The sequence below is a fragment of the Micropterus dolomieu genome, linkage group LG23 (assembly GCF_021292245.1).
Source record: "Micropterus dolomieu isolate WLL.071019.BEF.003 ecotype Adirondacks linkage group LG23, ASM2129224v1, whole genome shotgun sequence".
In the NCBI taxonomy this organism is placed as follows: Eukaryota; Metazoa; Chordata; class Actinopteri; order Centrarchiformes; family Centrarchidae; genus Micropterus; species Micropterus dolomieu.
This window is the reverse complement of record NC_060172.1, coordinates 2,773,559-2,790,117: the sequence shown is the minus strand read 5'-3', so window position 1 is coordinate 2,790,117 and position 16,559 is coordinate 2,773,559. Positions and strand designations below refer to the sequence as shown.

Below are 16,559 nucleotides of genomic sequence, written 5' to 3'. Positions count from 1 at the left end.
CCTGTCTGCCTTTCTGTCTGTCTGTCTGTCTGTCTGATGCTGGTTCCTGTCTGTCTGTCTGTCTGTCTGTCTGTCTGATGCTGGTTCCTGTCTCTGTCTCTGATGCTGGTTCCTGTCTCTGTCTCTGATGCTGGTTCCTGTCTCTGTCTCTAATGCTGGTTCCTGTCTGTCTGTCTGTCTGATGCTGGTTTCTGTCTCTAACGCTGGTTCCTGTCTCTGTCTGTGATGCTGGTTCCTGTCTCTGTCTCTGATGCTGGTTCCTGTCTCTGTCTCTGATGCTGGTTCCTGTCTCTGTCTCTAATGCTGGTTCCTGTCTGTCTGTCTGTCTGATGCTGGTTTCTGTCTCTAACGCTGGTTCCTGTCTCTGTCTGTGATGCTGGTTCCTGTCTCTGTCTCTGATGCTGGTTCCTGTCTCTGTCTCTGATGCTGGTTCCTGTCTCTGTCTCTAATGCTGGTTCCTGTCTGTCTGTCTGTCTGTCTGTCTGATGCTGGTTTCTGTCTCTAACGCTGGTTCCTGTCTCTGTCTCTAACGCTGGTTCCTGTCTCTGTCTCTAACGCTGGTTCCTGTCTCTGTCTCTGATGCTGGTTCCTGTCTCTGTCTCTGACGCTGTTTCCTGTCTGTCTGTCTGATGCTGGTTCCTGTCTCTGTCTCTGACGCTGGTTCCTGTCTCTGTCTCTGACGCTGGTTCCTGTCTCTGTCTCTGATGCTGGTTTCTGTCTCTGTCTCTGACGCTGGTTCCTGTCTGTCTGTCTGTCTGTCTGATGCTGGTTCCTGTCTGTCTGTCTGTCTGTCTGTCTGTCTGATGCTGGTTTCTGTCTCTGTCTCTAATGCTGGTTCCTGTCTGTCTGTCTGTCTGTCTGTCTGATGCTGGTTTCTGTCTCTGTCTCTGATGCTGGTTCCTGTCTCTGTCTCTGACGCTGGTTCCTGTCTGTCTGTCTGATGCTGGTTTCTGTCTCTGTCTCTGTCTCTGACGCTGTTACCTGTCTGTCTGTCTGATGCTGGTTTCTGTCTCTGTCTCTAACGCTGGTTCCTGTCTCTGTCTCTGACGCTGGTTCCTGTCTCTGTCTCTAACGCTGGTTCCTGTCTGTCTCTCTTTGTCTCCCTGCAGAAGCTGGCAGTCAGAAGTTGTCCTGTAGGGACGACTAAGGCTCTGTCTCTCATCAAGCCTCCCAGCCAGGGCATCGCCATCTCCGTGGTGCCGGCCAAGGCTCCCGTTTCCATGGTGACCGCACACATTAACGGACAGAAGGCGGCGAGCTCGGAGCTGCTGCAGACGTCCCCCATCAGCCTCCAGACGGGCGGCAGGGTGGCGGCCCCCGGAGTCCACCCGTTCAGCAGCAGGAGAGCCGGAGAGCTGCCTCCCTCTCAGGTAAAACCCCGCTGACGTCACCTGCACGTGGGGCGGGGCCTACCAACCCCTGTGCAGGTGAGACCGCCGTGTTTTGGCGCAGAAGCAGAATCTGCTTCTGTGTAGTTTCTTGGTGATTAACATGTTTCCATCTTCAGGATGAACCTGTAACGTGGCGCGCTCTCATCATCTACATACTCCGCTCTGATTGGCCAGTTCTTTTCTTCTGTTCTGTACCAGCAGTTAATTTCCTGAGCGACGTGTTTCTACCTGTGGTTTCTACACCAATCAGATCATTTCTTCACATCTCTGTAAATTAAAACAAAGTTGACAATAAGTCATTTTCACACACCTGACGGTAAGAAAGATCTCATGTTCATTTAATATTCCATAACTCTGACCTACTAAATCTACGACGGTCAACAACGGCAACAAACGACTCTTTAAATATAGAATAAAAGTAATAAAGTACGTCTTTCATAGAACATAAAGCCTCAAAGCAGAAGAATTCAAAATAAATGGACTGACATTAAGGTATGAAATGAAACTAAAGTTCATCCCTCAGTAAGCAGCAGTACATCCTTTCATTGCATCTGTTGCACTCTTTTCGACATATAAAGACACGTTATGTTGTGAGAAAGCGACAAACGGAGAGAAAGCTAAATCTGGTTTTCCTGAGTGTCTGTTAGGATTCAGGCCACAGCGCCTCGTCTGCTCCTCACTCTGTATTCAGCACCATCGCCTCCATCAGCACACAGCCGGGGATCAGAGCTTCACGCTCAACACTGGCAGCCTCCACACTATTACTGTAATTGCGTGGCCCCATACAGAGAGGAGGGCCCGGTCCGGGGGCCCTCGGGCTCCTGCTTTATCATTCCTCCGTCCGTCCAGCAGATCTGACTCTCCGTCCATCAGCGCGTCTTATTTAAGATGGAACATGTCTGTTATGATGAGACCTTTCAAACAGATGGGATTTCAGGGAAGACAGAAAGAGAGCTCTCTTTTGTATTTGGTGCCGAGAGCGTGACTAACGAGGCCCCGACCTAAAATAGACCAAAAAATCTTAGGTGGAGATGTCATCAGTCTCAGTGTGCAGCTTCTTAATTCCACAGCGAAGACGTCAATATTCTTCGTGCAGAAAAGATTCTTATAACGATTCAGCTAACGGTTACTTTCTGTATTTACTGAGAACGTTTTCTGTTCGTTGTTAGTGTGAGAATAGTGAAAAGGGCCCATCACAGTATCTCACCAGTGCACAGATATTCATCTTAATGATATGAGAGTCTGATTGATGATTTTGTTTAATTATGAACTTAATGATTCGTCAAAACGTAATGTTACATGTGCGGTAATATACACACAGTGTGCAGTAAAATGTGTAAGAGAGGCTGAAGACCAGGAGACAGTTTGTTGTATGTAAATGGTTAATGAGGTTCGTGGAGTTCAGGAGTTTTGGATCCAGAGGTCTCTGATTGGCTGGTTCCTGGTGGGTGGGGCATCGCTGTCCTGTGGTTGGGATGCAGAGCAGGTTCGAGGCGCCGACACAAACGCAGACGTTTGCTGCGATAACGCTGCTGTGTTTCATCAATGTGTCACCCCCCCCCCCTGTCCTCAGTCCGTCTCGTCCTCCAGCCTCCCGTCGGGCCGTCGGCGGTGGAGGTGAGCAGGTCAGGCAGCAGGATTGTCTCCCGGCTCTTTATGGCTGTATTGTTCAGACGGAGTGGGCGCTCCTCACCCAGCTGCCTGCCCGTGTGCACCAGGCAATAAAGAGGGGAGGGGTTAAAAAAAAAACCCTCGCAGGCCTCCACGCTTTTCGAGAGTCATAAAGGCTCAGCCAATCACAGGCCGCCCTGGCATGTGTGTGTGAATGGGGGTGCAGGTCCCTCAGACCACCTGGCCACTAATTTGGAGATCAATAATGAGGCGTAATGGGACTGCTGCTCTGCACGAGTGCTCACATTATAGCTGCATTGTCTCGGCTCTTCACACGAGGTCGGTGTGAGCTGCGATCTGGTTTTACAGCTTTAACAGAACCAGACTTCTCCTCTGCGTCTTTTTCTTTATCTCAGCCAAAGAGCTGAGCCGGCGAGTCTGGTTCGACTGAACTCCCCCTAAAAATGGGATAAATTGTAATGGAAGTTTGTCCGTAAGTGAAGCATGAAGTATTTGTTTTTGGCCTAAAGAATATTAAACCATATTCACACCGTCAGAGATCTGATGATGGAGGTTACGTTCTAACATAAACCAAAAGAAAATGATGAAACAGAAGGTTTAATGATGTTTAGTGTCTTCTTAAGACTCCTTTAGATTCATGTAATTGTGCATTTATATAACATCTTTAATGTTAAAGTGACCTTGTATGGTTTCCATATGTTTACAAAAGGGATATTTTAATCTTTAAGCAAACAAAAAGTTAATTTCAGTGTGAAACGTGGTCTCAGATTGTTATGGTTTTAACAAAGGCGTCATTTAAACCAAATGAAATGTCTCTCTCTGAGATTGGATCCATAGAAACACAGCGGTTTATCTAAACACAGTGAGACAGGAGGACGTGTGAAGACAAAGAGACGCTACGAGGAGGCGGATCTGTTTGAAAGTCTGCTGCTTTAACGCTGAGCCTGCCTCCCTTTCATGCTCTCCGTCTCGCCGCCTTCCAAAGACGTATTCCTCCTCTTTAAACAGCAGCCAAGGTCACCGCTGCCGTCCGCCTCCAAGGCTCGTCGAAGCCGCAGGAAGCTAGATGGGCCCCTTCAAGGGCCCGCGATCCCACTCAGAGCTGCGAATGACGAACACGTTCGGAGCGTCACGTGGAAGAACGCACCGCCGCCACGTTACGCATTATTTTATCTGAGAGGAAGAGGCAGCCGAGTACACGCCGAGTACACGCTGTACACACACTGAGTACACGCTGTACACACACTGAGTACACGCTGTACACACTTCTGTTGACTCAGCTCTGCACAGTTGGAACCTTTAAAGCTGTATTTTGTTCTAGTTCTGCTTCTAGAGGATTTATATTTGGGGAACATTTTCCTCCACTAGACAAAACAAAACCAGGAGGTCCATCTAATGTTCTTCTATTAAGTTCAGGAATTTGTGAAACATTTTTACTTAAGACGGTTCCAGGTGTCCTTGGAAAGGTTCTAAAGGTGTTTGAGGAGGTTCTGCGGGTCCTTCTGGGTGTGTCAGGCACAAAATGGTTCTCCAGTACTGAGCAGGTTCTATTGATTATGGAGGATCGTGGAGAAGGTTCCACTTTTCCTTGTGGAGGCCTGAAGGGTCCTTAATAAAGTTTCAGGAGTCATTGAGAAAGTTCCAGACCTCATGGAGGACGTTCTAGGGGTCCATGAATGGTCCTCGAGGAGGTTCTGGAGGTCCTGAGCGTTTGACGAGTGTTTGAACAAGTTCCATAGGTGGAGAACGTTCTAGCGGTCTTGTAAGGATGTTCCAGGGGTCTGGAGATTGTTCCAGGCGTAATGGAAGAGAAAATCAAGGGATTCCTTGAACAACTTTCATTGGTTATAGAGGAGGTTCTAGCAGTCCTGACAAAGTTCTGCTGGTCCTTGATGACCTAAGGGTCTTTAATAAAGTTTCAGGGGGTCATTGAGGTCCATGAGAAAGTTCTAGTGGCCCTCAAGGAGGTTCTCAAGGTCCTTTTTGAATGTTTGACGAGTGTTTTGAGCAAGTTCCGTAGGTGGAGAACATTCTGGAGATTATTCCAGGCGTAATGGAAGAGAAAATCAAGGGCAAAGTTATAGTGATTGTGAAATTTATTTTAGCACACCTGGAAAAATTCCACTGGTCCTTGAGGAGGTTTCATCATAGAGTTGGGGGTTATGATAGCAGAAGAGAAGGTGGTCAAGTAGTCTGTTAGAAGGGTCTGCATGTTTCAGGAGTCCTTGAGCGAGTTCCAGTGGTCATGGAAGAGGTCCATGATGTCCTTAGGAGGATCTAAGGTACCTGGAGAAAGTTCCAGTGGTTCCTAAATGAGGTTTGGAGTCCTTTAGCGAGTCCTTGAGGGTTTTCCCAGGCGATATAGAGGAGGAACCTTTAGTGGTCCTTGAGGAGGTTCCTGGGGTCATGGAAGCGGTTCCTTGAGGAGGTGTCATTTGTAAACAACTTTAGGAAGCCAAGAAAGAGATCCCAGGGTCCTGGAGAACATTCCAGGTGTTGTGGGTTGCCAGACGCAGCAGACTTGATATTAAATCTGTCTCCTGGACGGAACGAGCAGCTTTCAGTTCGTCAGTTTGACTTTAATGATCCAGCTTTTGTTTCCTGATAGCTTCTTCTGCATCATCTTTATTTATCTGTTTTTTTATGTTAAATTGTTGAAAGGCGTCGGGTTGAGTTTCTAAGAAGCAGAACTTTTATTTTCTGGATAACTTTCATGTAACTCAGAAGGTGCTCGGTGGCCGTTCAGTTCTCCTCCTTCACTACGACCACACAAGATCTCCCTCTTTGTGTTGGTTCACTTTGGAAAATAACAGAAACACCAAAGTATGGTTTATATTTTGTGGGACCTTGTGCCTTTAGTACTGTTGTAGGAAATTATTGAAATGAAGGCCACGTCTTTTATTTCTTAGGTTTTATTTTGATGTCAGCACCTTTACACAACATCTTCACACCTGTCAGTTTTCAGCTGCCTTCATATTTTCTCAGCTGTAAATGGGTTTCAATAATTACTAAATAGAAACACGTCCTGTTCTGGACTCCACCAGTTTATGAATGCAGATTATTTGCTCCGTCTTGTAAAAGTTCTGCCGCCTTGAAGCTCATAATTAAACACGGCGGTTGTAATGCGCCTAATGAAAGAAGTGAGAGGATATGAAGCGGCGCGTTCACCTCGTTATCGAGCAGAGTTCATCTCTCACAGCTCAGAGCAGGAGTGAAATGAAAAGCTGCTTCACGGTGAGGATGGAGAGGGAGCCGAGGGAGCGGACGAGGCCTCGGGCGCCGCCCTCTGCTGGCCGCCGCGGGAACAACAGCGTCACATTTTCTAACTCATGGGAGTGAAGTGACGTCTGCAGATCTGCTCTCAGTCCTCTGTAATCCAGCGTGTGCCTTTTATTTAAATATAAAACACCGGAGGAGGAGGAGGAAGCAGAATGATCTGGCTTTTAAAAAATCTTCAGTCTGTCACCTGAATCCTCTTTAAAGGTTAGCTGCACCGTCCCAGCAGATGTTCTACATGTTCTTGTGCAGCGTTTTATTCACGGTTCATAATCTAAATATTTTCACACACTTGCCGTCTTAAAAAACTTTAAACTGAAGTTATGACGGTTTGAACTGTGAACATTGTGTTTGTTAATTCATACTAATAATAATGATAATAAATGTTGTAGATAAAAAGAGAAACAAGCTCAATCAGGCTCCTTCTGCTCTCCTACATTATGGTTTCCGCCTCCCGTCCAGACTGAAAGTGAAGTCTGAAGACGCTGCTGACCCCGTGCTGGTTTTAAACTCTGTGGCAACGCGTTGGTGCGGACAGCTGAAACCGATGAGCTCACGTTTGGCTTCCTGATTGGCTCTTAGCGGTCATGTGAAGCAGAAACACGATGCTGCTGACTAATAGACTGCTAGTTTTGGTATTTTTATAAAAATATTTAGTAAAGAACACTTGTACGGTGCATGTGGTCGACCCCCAGCCTGCTTCCCGACGCCACAGTCTCTTTGTCCTCCCTTATTTTTTGTATTAAAGAGGTGGTATTCTGCTTTCTCTCTCTCCTTTATTGAGTTATAAACCTTTTTTGTGCTGTAACAGGTTTGTAAAGTGAAAAAGCCCAAAGTGAGTTCCCATCTCCCACAGAAAACTCTGCTCTGAACTGAAAACAGCTCGTTTGTAGTCCAGCCGCTTCCCTTTCATCCCTGTGACGTCACAAATGCGCCTCATATAACGCTCGCCGAGCGGCTACTCGGACACGCCCTCAGAAACAGTGAGCTGCAGCACACAGCTCTCCTCTCCCTTCCAAACACTAGCTACCCTCCAGGCAGTCAGTGGACATAAAGTTGTTCCTGTGATGTAGAGACAGAGCTCAGTTAAAACTTTATGGATACAGATTAATAACTCACCGCTCTGAAACTCTCGCTCCAGTCCATGTTGCCGAGCCGGTCGGCAACACGTACGGCTGAACCCGAGCCGTTTACCGGCTTCTCGCTGACCCGCCCTTCTCTGCTTCTGATTGGCTAGTAGACCTTAACTAGGAACTGAGCATGTGCAGCTCCCAACAAAGATCATTTAGAGACGAGATGTATCACTGCATAGCTAAAACGAAGCCTTCAACACGGGGTGGAAAGAGGAGCTGCAGCAATGTGCAGTATGACAAAAATATAACCATGGAAACCTGCTCTGGTACAACCTCTGAATAAGATGAGGAACCTGAAAATGAGCAGAATACCTCCTCTTTAAGAAAAAGGATTGAAAAAAAGATTTCACCACATCTTACTCGTGCATATTTGTTGACAAAGATTTTGAATGTTGTGCCTCAGATCTGTGAAGTGATCCACTGTTTGGCATCAAGTGTTCTGACCATAAAAAAAGAATTTAAATCAGGTTTCTTCAACTTTCACTCAGGAGCAGAAATCGGCCTTTGAAGCGATTTGATATTTATCCTGATAACTATCGATATCGAAAGATATCGTGATATCATTTTTGGCCGTATCGTCCAGCCCTGTGTACGTGAGCGGCTGCTGGATGAGCGTTTTCAGTTGTTCAGTTCTGATACGCAGCTGAAACAAACAGTGTTCCACTTATCTTTGTATCTTTGTTGTCAGTGTTGATGCCGAGTACCTGACAGGTGAAGCTCGTATGAAAAATTAAATAATGTGAAACTTCAGGTGAGAATAAGTTTAAACTAATCTACTCTTTTAAAACCGTCCGTGTACTTTAGGCCTCACGTTTCAGGAGGAGAAGACGTTAAAGTCAGAGAGGAAAACCAAAGACTTGGTCACAGATCCAACATGTCGTCGTGTTTTGTCCTCGGCTGTGTGCTCCTCCTCCTCCTCCTCCTCCTCTTCCTCCTGCTGCTGATGTGATGACAGGACAAACTCAGCTCACCTTCAGCTGACGAGTTTAAACCCACTTCTCTCTTTAATCCTCCGTCTCTCTGTCACCTCCTTGACTGGCTGCTTTCCTTTTATCCTCTCACAAACTCATCTGACATTTAGTTTTCGTTTTGTTTCTTCAGTGAACCGTTAGCTGGATTTATATCTTAAAGCTTCAGTTTCTTTCTCTTATTGTCACTTTAATCTGGTTTCAGAGGTTGTTTTTCAGCCGTCTGATCTCTTTCACTCGTCCACCGGAAATAACAGTTATAGCTGTTTATTAAAACCAAAAGGAGAATTCTCTTGTTCTGCACTTTAAGTTAGTTTTGTCTCCGTGCTGCCAGTACAGAAACAGTCTGAGTCTTCAGGTGTCTGGAGAATAAATAAATGTGTCCAAAGCTTCCAGACGTCAAAATCTGTAGAAAACCTGCCGCAGGTTCTAGATGTCGCACATTTCTGACATTGCTCAACATTTGCAGCTCTGTGAAACAGACCAGGATACAGAATCAGTTGCTGTGTTTAGCTTTAGCTTAGCTTCAGGCGCTAACTGCTAGCCTAGCTCCATCAAAGGAGAGGAATCCATCTTCCAGGTGTTTAGTCTCCATATGTTTTCACTCATAAACCGAACAGTGTCTTAAAGTGACAGAATGACATCACCCCCCCTCCCCCAGCGTATCACAGCAGGTTTGGGGGGGGGGGGGGGACTGTTTGTTCTGCAGAGCGTCTCAGCGCTCGTATTGACTTTGGTATTTAGAGAAAAAGGAATTCATAAAAAACAAAAACCGGAAATGATGGTCCAAGGTTGCTGGCTGCGAGGAGGAGGAGGAGGAGGAGGAGGAGGAGGTCCCCTGAAGAGAAGGTGCTTAGCTTTGGAGAAAAGAGGAAGCAATTACGAAAATGAAAGCACTGCAAGAATTTTCATCTCTGCAGTTGCCATGGGAACAGGCCTCGGCCGCCATACCCCCCCGCCACTCCGCCCCCCCTGAACTCGCTGAGCCGCTCTGCAGCACAATACAATGGAACGAAGGGATTTTCACAGAAGAAGAAAGGAGGGGGAGGGAGAGAGCTGTGTTCAAGAGCAGCAGCAGGAGGAGGAGGAGAAAACTTTCCTGCAGCTGACAGGAAGTCATAAACACCGACGGCCAGCAGACTTTCAGACAAATACCTAAAAACATTCTTATTTCTCTGTTTCAGTCTGCAGATCCTGTACATTTCATCTCTGTGAACATTTTCAGAGTCAACTGTCCATATTGTCCATTTGTTTTCTAGAGCACAACGTAAGATAGTCCATATATCAGATTTGAGTTCATTTTGATGCTAAGTGTGTTTCTGATGCGTTAGCTAATCTTTAACAGCCGTTTTCTCAACATGTTTCCTGTTCGCCAAGTCATTTTCTTCTCCCGTAAAGGCCGTTAGATCATCACAACTTTACTCACTGTTTCTTAAACGAGACATTTACAGAGGGTTCATCAGTAAATATGTGGAGAAACAGGCTCTGTCACACATTCGAGTGGGATATTTAGATGAATCTGTAGATATCTGCTCGTTTGCTTTATTATCACATTGAAACAAAAAATCTCTCTGACTCTTATTAACGTGCTGGAAAATGGATTTGTGTGAGATGCAAATAAGTGAATATTTAAATGAGGAAATTGCCTCATTTGCTTATAAAAAAACAAGTTGTCATTTTAAAACAGCTTCTGTTTATGTTTCCATTCAGCTTGTTTCCTTGTGATCTGAGTAAAGGTGAGAATTTGACTGGTTTAATCCTGACTGACAGGAAGAGGCAGCCAATCACAGATCAGTAAAACCTTCCACCTGACGTTTCTAGAGATCGCCGCCGCCACTACGCTTTTAAAAGACCGATGAGAGTCCTGATTTAATTACTAACATGGAGAAGTGAAGGTGAAGTAAAGGCCAAAGAGTAAAAGGAGAACTCCTTTTGGGTGGAGCTGCCAGTTCAGCTGCATTTATCCTGCAGCTCGCCACACGGGTCATTAAAATACACCAACAATCAATAGAAGGATGTTACTGTAAAAAGCAAATGTAGAGGTCAGAAAAAAGACAAAATAGCGTGTCTGATTAGTATGTTCATCGCTCTCTCTGCTGTCGTTTGTCCTCTGCACCTCACCGTAGTTTATGCGTTGGTCGGTCGTTAATGACTGATCTAGGAAGCATCAGCGGGTCAAACCCAGGACAAAGTGACCAGCTGCAGGAAGACCTCGTTGGCTGGAGAGGAAAGAAAGGGCCGGAGAACGAGAGGTTTTAATGAGAGCGGTCTGAGGTCAAAGCCGACAAACTGAGAGCACAGAGGGGAATTAAAGCTGCGTCGATGTGGGAACCAGTGGAAGTAAAACGCCTTTATTTTACTGCAGAAAGAAAAGTCGTTGGTTTTGCCGCTAATATAAAGAAGAAGACTTTTCTTAATATCAACCAGAAAAAACTGTTTCTTCGCCACCGAACTACAATAACAAGTGAAACGAGGCGTCGGGTCAGCTCGTCATCTCCGCGCTCTGGTTCTGCTGGTTTGACTGGTTTGTGTTTCAGGCCTCTGCTGGTTTCTTTAAGTACCTTTTCACTGGATTTTACACACCGAGCGTGAGCGGGGCTCTGAGTATGAAGACTAAAAGACCACAATGCACTGCACAATGCACAGAACCAAACCACTAAAGTTCAATTGGCTGTTTGAGTTAATGACTCGCTCGATCAACAGGAACCATTTTGTTCTCTGTTTCCTGTTGTAACCGTGTTGCGTTTGTGTGCGTTTCAGATGCTGGGAACTCTCACTGCTGTGCCCATCAAGGTGCCTCAAGTCAGCTCGCTGCACCGGCTGGCAGGACAAGCAGCCACCGTGCTACCTCAGGTAGGAACACGTTCACCTTCTGTTCAGGGAAACAGGACTCAGATATTTACAGAGGTCACTACGTTTAACGCCTCCTGGGGGACGGCGGCGTTCATTACACCACCAGAGGACGCAACTGTTGACTAAATGAAAGACGCTGTTAGTGAGGTAAAGTTTGTCCTGCCGCAGGCGGGAGAGGAAAGGTCATGTTGTTGTTACTAAATCGATCTGTACGGTGGCCACTTTAGGACATTTATCAGGCTCAACTCAGTCAGGAGGACTTCTTTCTGTCCCACTGTCTGATCTCTACACACTTTGCCAGAGGGGATTACCCACAGTTCATAGCGCTGTGAGGTCAAACACGGGGTTACCAGGGAAAGCCAGCTTAAAAAAAATGACGTCAAAATCAGACAGTCGGGCCCTTCAGCGCCTCGCCAAGAAAGTAAGATAAACAGTCTCGGAGCCACAGCTGTTTTAATCCCACCGCGCGGAGGTAACGTGATGAGTCCCCTTAAACCGTTTGGGGCCTTACAGCCTCTCACCATCAGGGGTCCAGGCTTTAGGGTGGCGATTTGGGCCCCTGTGTGAAACGCCGGCTTCGTCTCAGCTGTTTTCAGTGATTCGGCTGTTCGGCCACGCTGGTTTAAGCTCGCTGGGACGTGTCTCTCCAACTGTCCCAGCTTTTATTTTGAAAGTGGAGCCTAACGGGATGATACATCACTTCCGGATCACTGATCACACTCATCAGGCTGAGCAGCTTTTGATTTGATGACATGTGAGAGAAGATGATCACCGTTTGATTTGTTTTGAAAAGAGTTTCAGTTTTTTGTCAGATTGTTATAGAGTGAAACTGATGTTTAAGCAACAGATGTGATAAATCATGTAAACAGACGTTTGGTCCAGCAGGTGGCAGCACAAACCACACAGAGCTGCGTCTGAGGCGTGTGGCGAGCTGTTTAACTTTCAGTCCTTAAACTTACTTCCTGCTATTTAAAAGCTCCAGTATTTAATTATTGCTTAGTAGGAACAGCTGATTAGATACTGGAGCTTGATTTTAGTCGGTCAGTTACTAGTTTTTAGTTACTGCTGAGAACATTTCAGCGTTCAGGTCGGTGTGGCCGCAGCCTGATGTGGCCCCTCTGTCGTCTCCCTCGTCTCCTTCAGGTCAGGCCAAAGACCCAGATCCCCGACAGCCTCCCCCACAGTCCCCGTCAGGAGCTGCAGCCCCTCAGCCTGCAGAGGGCCACCGCCGTGGTCAGCCCTAAGGGCCAGGGCCCCACCCTGCCCACCGCCAACAGCACCTTCAGCCCCGACCACCAGCCCAACGGCCAGAGCGACCCCTCGCCGCCGGCTCCCCACGGCCACCCCGGGGGCCCCGAGTCCGGCGGCCCGGTCCAGCACGCCTCTGCGGGGCCCGGCGTGGCGTACGCCATCATCGCCGCCTCGCCTGCCAACAGCAACGGAGTGTCCGCCGTCAGCGAGGCCGTCAAGGTGCAGCCACAGTTCAAAGCGCTTTGTTTCTTCTTCTGTCTCTAAATTTATGTGATGAAAATAAGAGTTTTTTTAATAAATGTCACACGCAGCTCCACTGGTTTATTCTAATCAGGTCTCCATGTGTTACCAGGTGATTATCATCCAGCCGCAGGCCCCCAGCAGCACTGAGGGGTCCCCGGGGGCCCAGGCTGACCTCCCGTCACAGGAGGCCCCACCCGCCCCAAAATCCCCGTCCCAGAAGAAAGAGGAGGACCCCGAGGTGAGAAAACAGAGAGCCAATCAAACTGCAGTTTAGAACCGTTCTATATTACAAATATTCAAAATACTGAATTAATGATCTGCTTTAGGAAAAGTTGTTGGATCCCAGAACAAAAAACAATCAGGCAAATGAAGTTAATGAAAAGGTTTTTATTTTAAAACCTTCATGTAGGATACAAATCTTTGAGGAGTGTCGAGGCCTAATTAACAAACATAGGACTGAAAATCTAAATTAAAACACATTTTTGAAAATATTTTATTATACAAAATATAAAGTCAGCAGGGTCTTATTTATTTTGCTGGTCTGTCAATCTCTAATATTTTCCTCCCTTTAAAGGGGCCTTTGTGGAAGTCGTCCACAACCCAAAGATATTCAGTCACAGAGGAGGAATATTCACCTTTAAGAAGCTGCAATCAGATTTTGGAAGTTTTGTCTAAAAAAAGACTCAAAAAATAGTTAGTGATTCATTTAATATTGACAGCAAGGCGTGTCACAAGAAAGGTTAAAAGCTCATCTTGTGAGACTCGCTGAAGGGGAAACGTAATGCTCAGCAGAGTTTAGAGCAGGTAGACTTTGAAAATATATTCTGATTTCTGCCTTTTTCTGGAGCTGTCAGAGAACACAGATCTGTGGGAGATTCTGCAGAAAGTTCTGAACATGAGCAGAAAAGCTGCTGAAACACAGGAGCTGTTAAAGTCCAGGAGTTTCTCACTGAAATAAAAAGGAGGTCACTTCCCCGAACAAAGAGGAGGGAAGGCTGAGTTAAAATCTGGTCTCGTCACACTCCTGTTGACGACTAATCGACTAGCTCTAGTGTCACATTACATCAGAAAACAAGAAACAATCCCACAATCCTCTCTGCTCGGCCTCCTCGTTAACATCTTCTCTCCGTGTCTCGCAGAAAATCGCCTTCATGGTCGCCCTCGGCCTCGTCACCACAGAGCACCTGGAAGGTGAGTTTCCCTGCTTCACCTTTAAATTCAGAGGGACCAGCTCCTCCTCGGTTTGTTTTGTGTGTGAGTGATTGTTAAAGGGCCGCGCCAACAATTCTACACACTGAGGTCGACCTGCTGACGTGCGTCGCTGAGGAAAAGTTTTTGTCTCTGAACAGAAATCCAGACGAAGAGACAGGAGAGGAAGAGACGAAGCACAGCCAACCCAGCCTACAGCGGCCTGTTCGAGCCCGAGGTCAGGAAACGACCACAGCCGGACGCTCTTTAATCACCTCAGTTGTCCTAATTATTCAGATTTTTAAATACATCTTTCTGTCTGCAGCGGAAACGTCTGGCGTCACATTACCTGAACAGCTCGCTCTTCCTGTCAGCACGAGGTAAGTAAATCACAAGCAGACGCGGCACAAACTCTCGTTCTCAGCGTGACGTTTCAGTCCAGCCGGTGGCGCGTTGGCTTTAAAATGGCGCCTGAGACGGGCTGTGATCTGATCAAACCACCTCCAGTTTTTAACATCTGCTGTCTTTACTTACAGTTTGTAGAAAATGTTAACTAATTCCTGCACTCAGTAAACGCTCAGCTGCCTGATCGAGCCGCCTCTCACCTGTGCGTCTGCGTGCTGCCACTAACCTCTGTCTGCTTCCATTTACATGCTAGACTCTGAGGATTTCAGCTGGAAGGTAAGTCACATGACTGACGATGTCCCGCCTCTGTTATATGCGTGTGTGTGTTGATGCAGAACCGTGTGTTCGAACCCCATTCAGGTCGCCAGGTGAGAAATCTAAGGGGTTAAAATACGATTAACAAGGAAGGAAACTTTTCTGCAGCTCAGAAATAGTTTTTCTTCATTTTGTTTCGATCAAAATGTGGCTCAAATCTTTAAAATACTTCCCCAAACTCATAAATAAATAATATAAAATCTGTTGAATGGTGTCATTTCACTGCTGCTGATCACCTAATCCAGCTTTTATCTTCCTGTCATGAAGTTATTTATATTAACTGAACCTTTTTGTTAAACAACATTGTGGGAGATTTATTTTGAAAAACCGTTCTGTACTGACGTGAACCGTCTCTGGTGTAACAGGAGGACTTGGAGCATGACGACCACTGTGCCGTCTGTAAGGAGGACGGCGAGCTGCAGCCCTGCCACAACTGCCCCAGAGCCTTCCACCCCAACTGCCTCCACCCGCCGCTCAAAACCCCCCCCAGAGGCCCCTGGTACTGCCCCAAGTGCCAGAAGAAGGTAGGAGCTCCAGTGAACCACAGCAGACCGCTAAAGCATCTCTGCTGACCTCTGGTTAAAGCCTGCACGTTAAAAATGAAGCTACAGCCGAACTCTCACACATGTAGGCCATTCTGTGTGATCTCCTTTTCATTACTAACGCAGTAATGTGATGTTGTTTCACTTCCATTCACTGAGCCTCCCCTGATTTTGGAAATCAATGGAAGAAAAGAAGACAAGAAAACCACATTGGTCAGAGGAGGAAAGGATTGTAAGCTGGAGGAATTTAGTAAAAAAAAAAAAAGCACAAATCAAAAGGTTAACAGAAAACAGCGAATGTGGGAGAAAACTGCTTCAAAAATGATAATTATTCATAATTATTTATTTATAAGAAGTCTGAATCTTTTGTTCAACAGTTTAACAAAATTCAGGGATGCCTCAAGTTCGAGGCCAAGATGAGAGTTAAATACTCAGGTTTTAATTGGGGGGGCTGGACAGTGATGTTAACATACAGTTTGTTTCCTGCCTTCAGGTGCTGAACAAAGAGAACATGTCGTGGCCACAGAACTTCGTCCAGTCGTACGTTACACACAAGACGGGTAAGAACACTTCAACACATCGTGTCGCCGAGTTGTTCGTACCTGTGCTGATGAAGTGTGCGTTTGTGTGCGAGCAGTGAGGCAGGAGGAGAAGCGACGGCTGCTGAGACGAAACAACGAGCTGAAGAAAGAGTGCGCTCACCTGGAGGAACAAGAGGAGAAGCTCAACGACACGCTCAAAGTAAGAACCGCACGCGTTCTTTATCGGAGCCTCCCGATGGACGCGCTCAAAGTAAGAACCGCACGCGTTCTTTATTGGAGCCTCCTGATGGACGCGCTCAAAGTAAGAACCGCACGCGTTTATCAGAACCTCCCGATGGACGCGCTCAAAGTAAGAAGCGCACACGCGTTTATCAGAAACTCCCGATGGACGCGCTCAAAGTAAGAAGCGCATGCGTTCTTTATCGGAGCCTCCCGATGGACGCGCTCAAAGTAAGAAGCGCACACGCGTTCTTTATCGGAGCCTCCCGATGGACGCGCTCAAAGTAAGAACCGCACTCGCGTTCTTTATCGGAGCCTCCCGATGGACGCGCTCAAAGTAACAAGCGCACACGCGTTCTTTATCGGAGCCTCCCGATGGACGCGCTCAAAGTAAGAAGCGCACGCGTTTAGCAGAACCTCCCGATGGACGCGCTCAAAGTAAGAAGCGCATGCGTTCTTTATCGGAGCCTCCCGATGGACGCGCTCAAAGTAAGAACCGCACTCGCGTTCTTTATCGGAGCCTCCCGATGGACGCGCTCAAAGTAACAAGCGCACACGCGTTCTTTATCGGAGCCTCCCGATGGACGCGCTCAAAGTAAGA

General features: G+C 46.8%; 1 protein-coding gene across 2 annotated transcripts in view; it reads left to right on the top strand.

The window, feature by feature from the left end:
- phf21b (PHD finger protein 21B) overlaps positions 1-16,559 on the top strand; it is a 98,391-nt gene that overhangs the window by 76,355 nt on the left and 5,477 nt on the right. The window contains exons 1-11 of one of the 2 annotated variants that reach the window (XM_046039460.1): positions 1,113-1,370; positions 11,161-11,253; positions 12,397-12,723; positions 12,857-12,985; positions 13,887-13,938; positions 14,097-14,173; positions 14,261-14,315; positions 14,594-14,616; positions 15,021-15,179; positions 15,691-15,757; positions 15,835-15,938. In XM_046039460.1, coding sequence (XP_045895416.1) covers positions 1,221-1,370; positions 11,161-11,253; positions 12,397-12,723; positions 12,857-12,985; positions 13,887-13,938; positions 14,097-14,173; positions 14,261-14,315; positions 14,594-14,616; positions 15,021-15,179; positions 15,691-15,757; positions 15,835-15,938 — 1,236 coding nt within the window. In that variant the 5' untranslated portion in view covers positions 1,113-1,220. Of the gene's footprint in view, positions 1-1,112; positions 1,371-11,160; positions 11,254-12,396; positions 12,724-12,856; positions 12,986-13,886; positions 13,939-14,096; positions 14,174-14,260; positions 14,316-14,593; positions 14,617-15,020; positions 15,180-15,690; positions 15,758-15,834; positions 15,939-16,559 lie in introns of those variants that run through there. The other variant, XM_046039461.1, reaches the window with a different exon arrangement.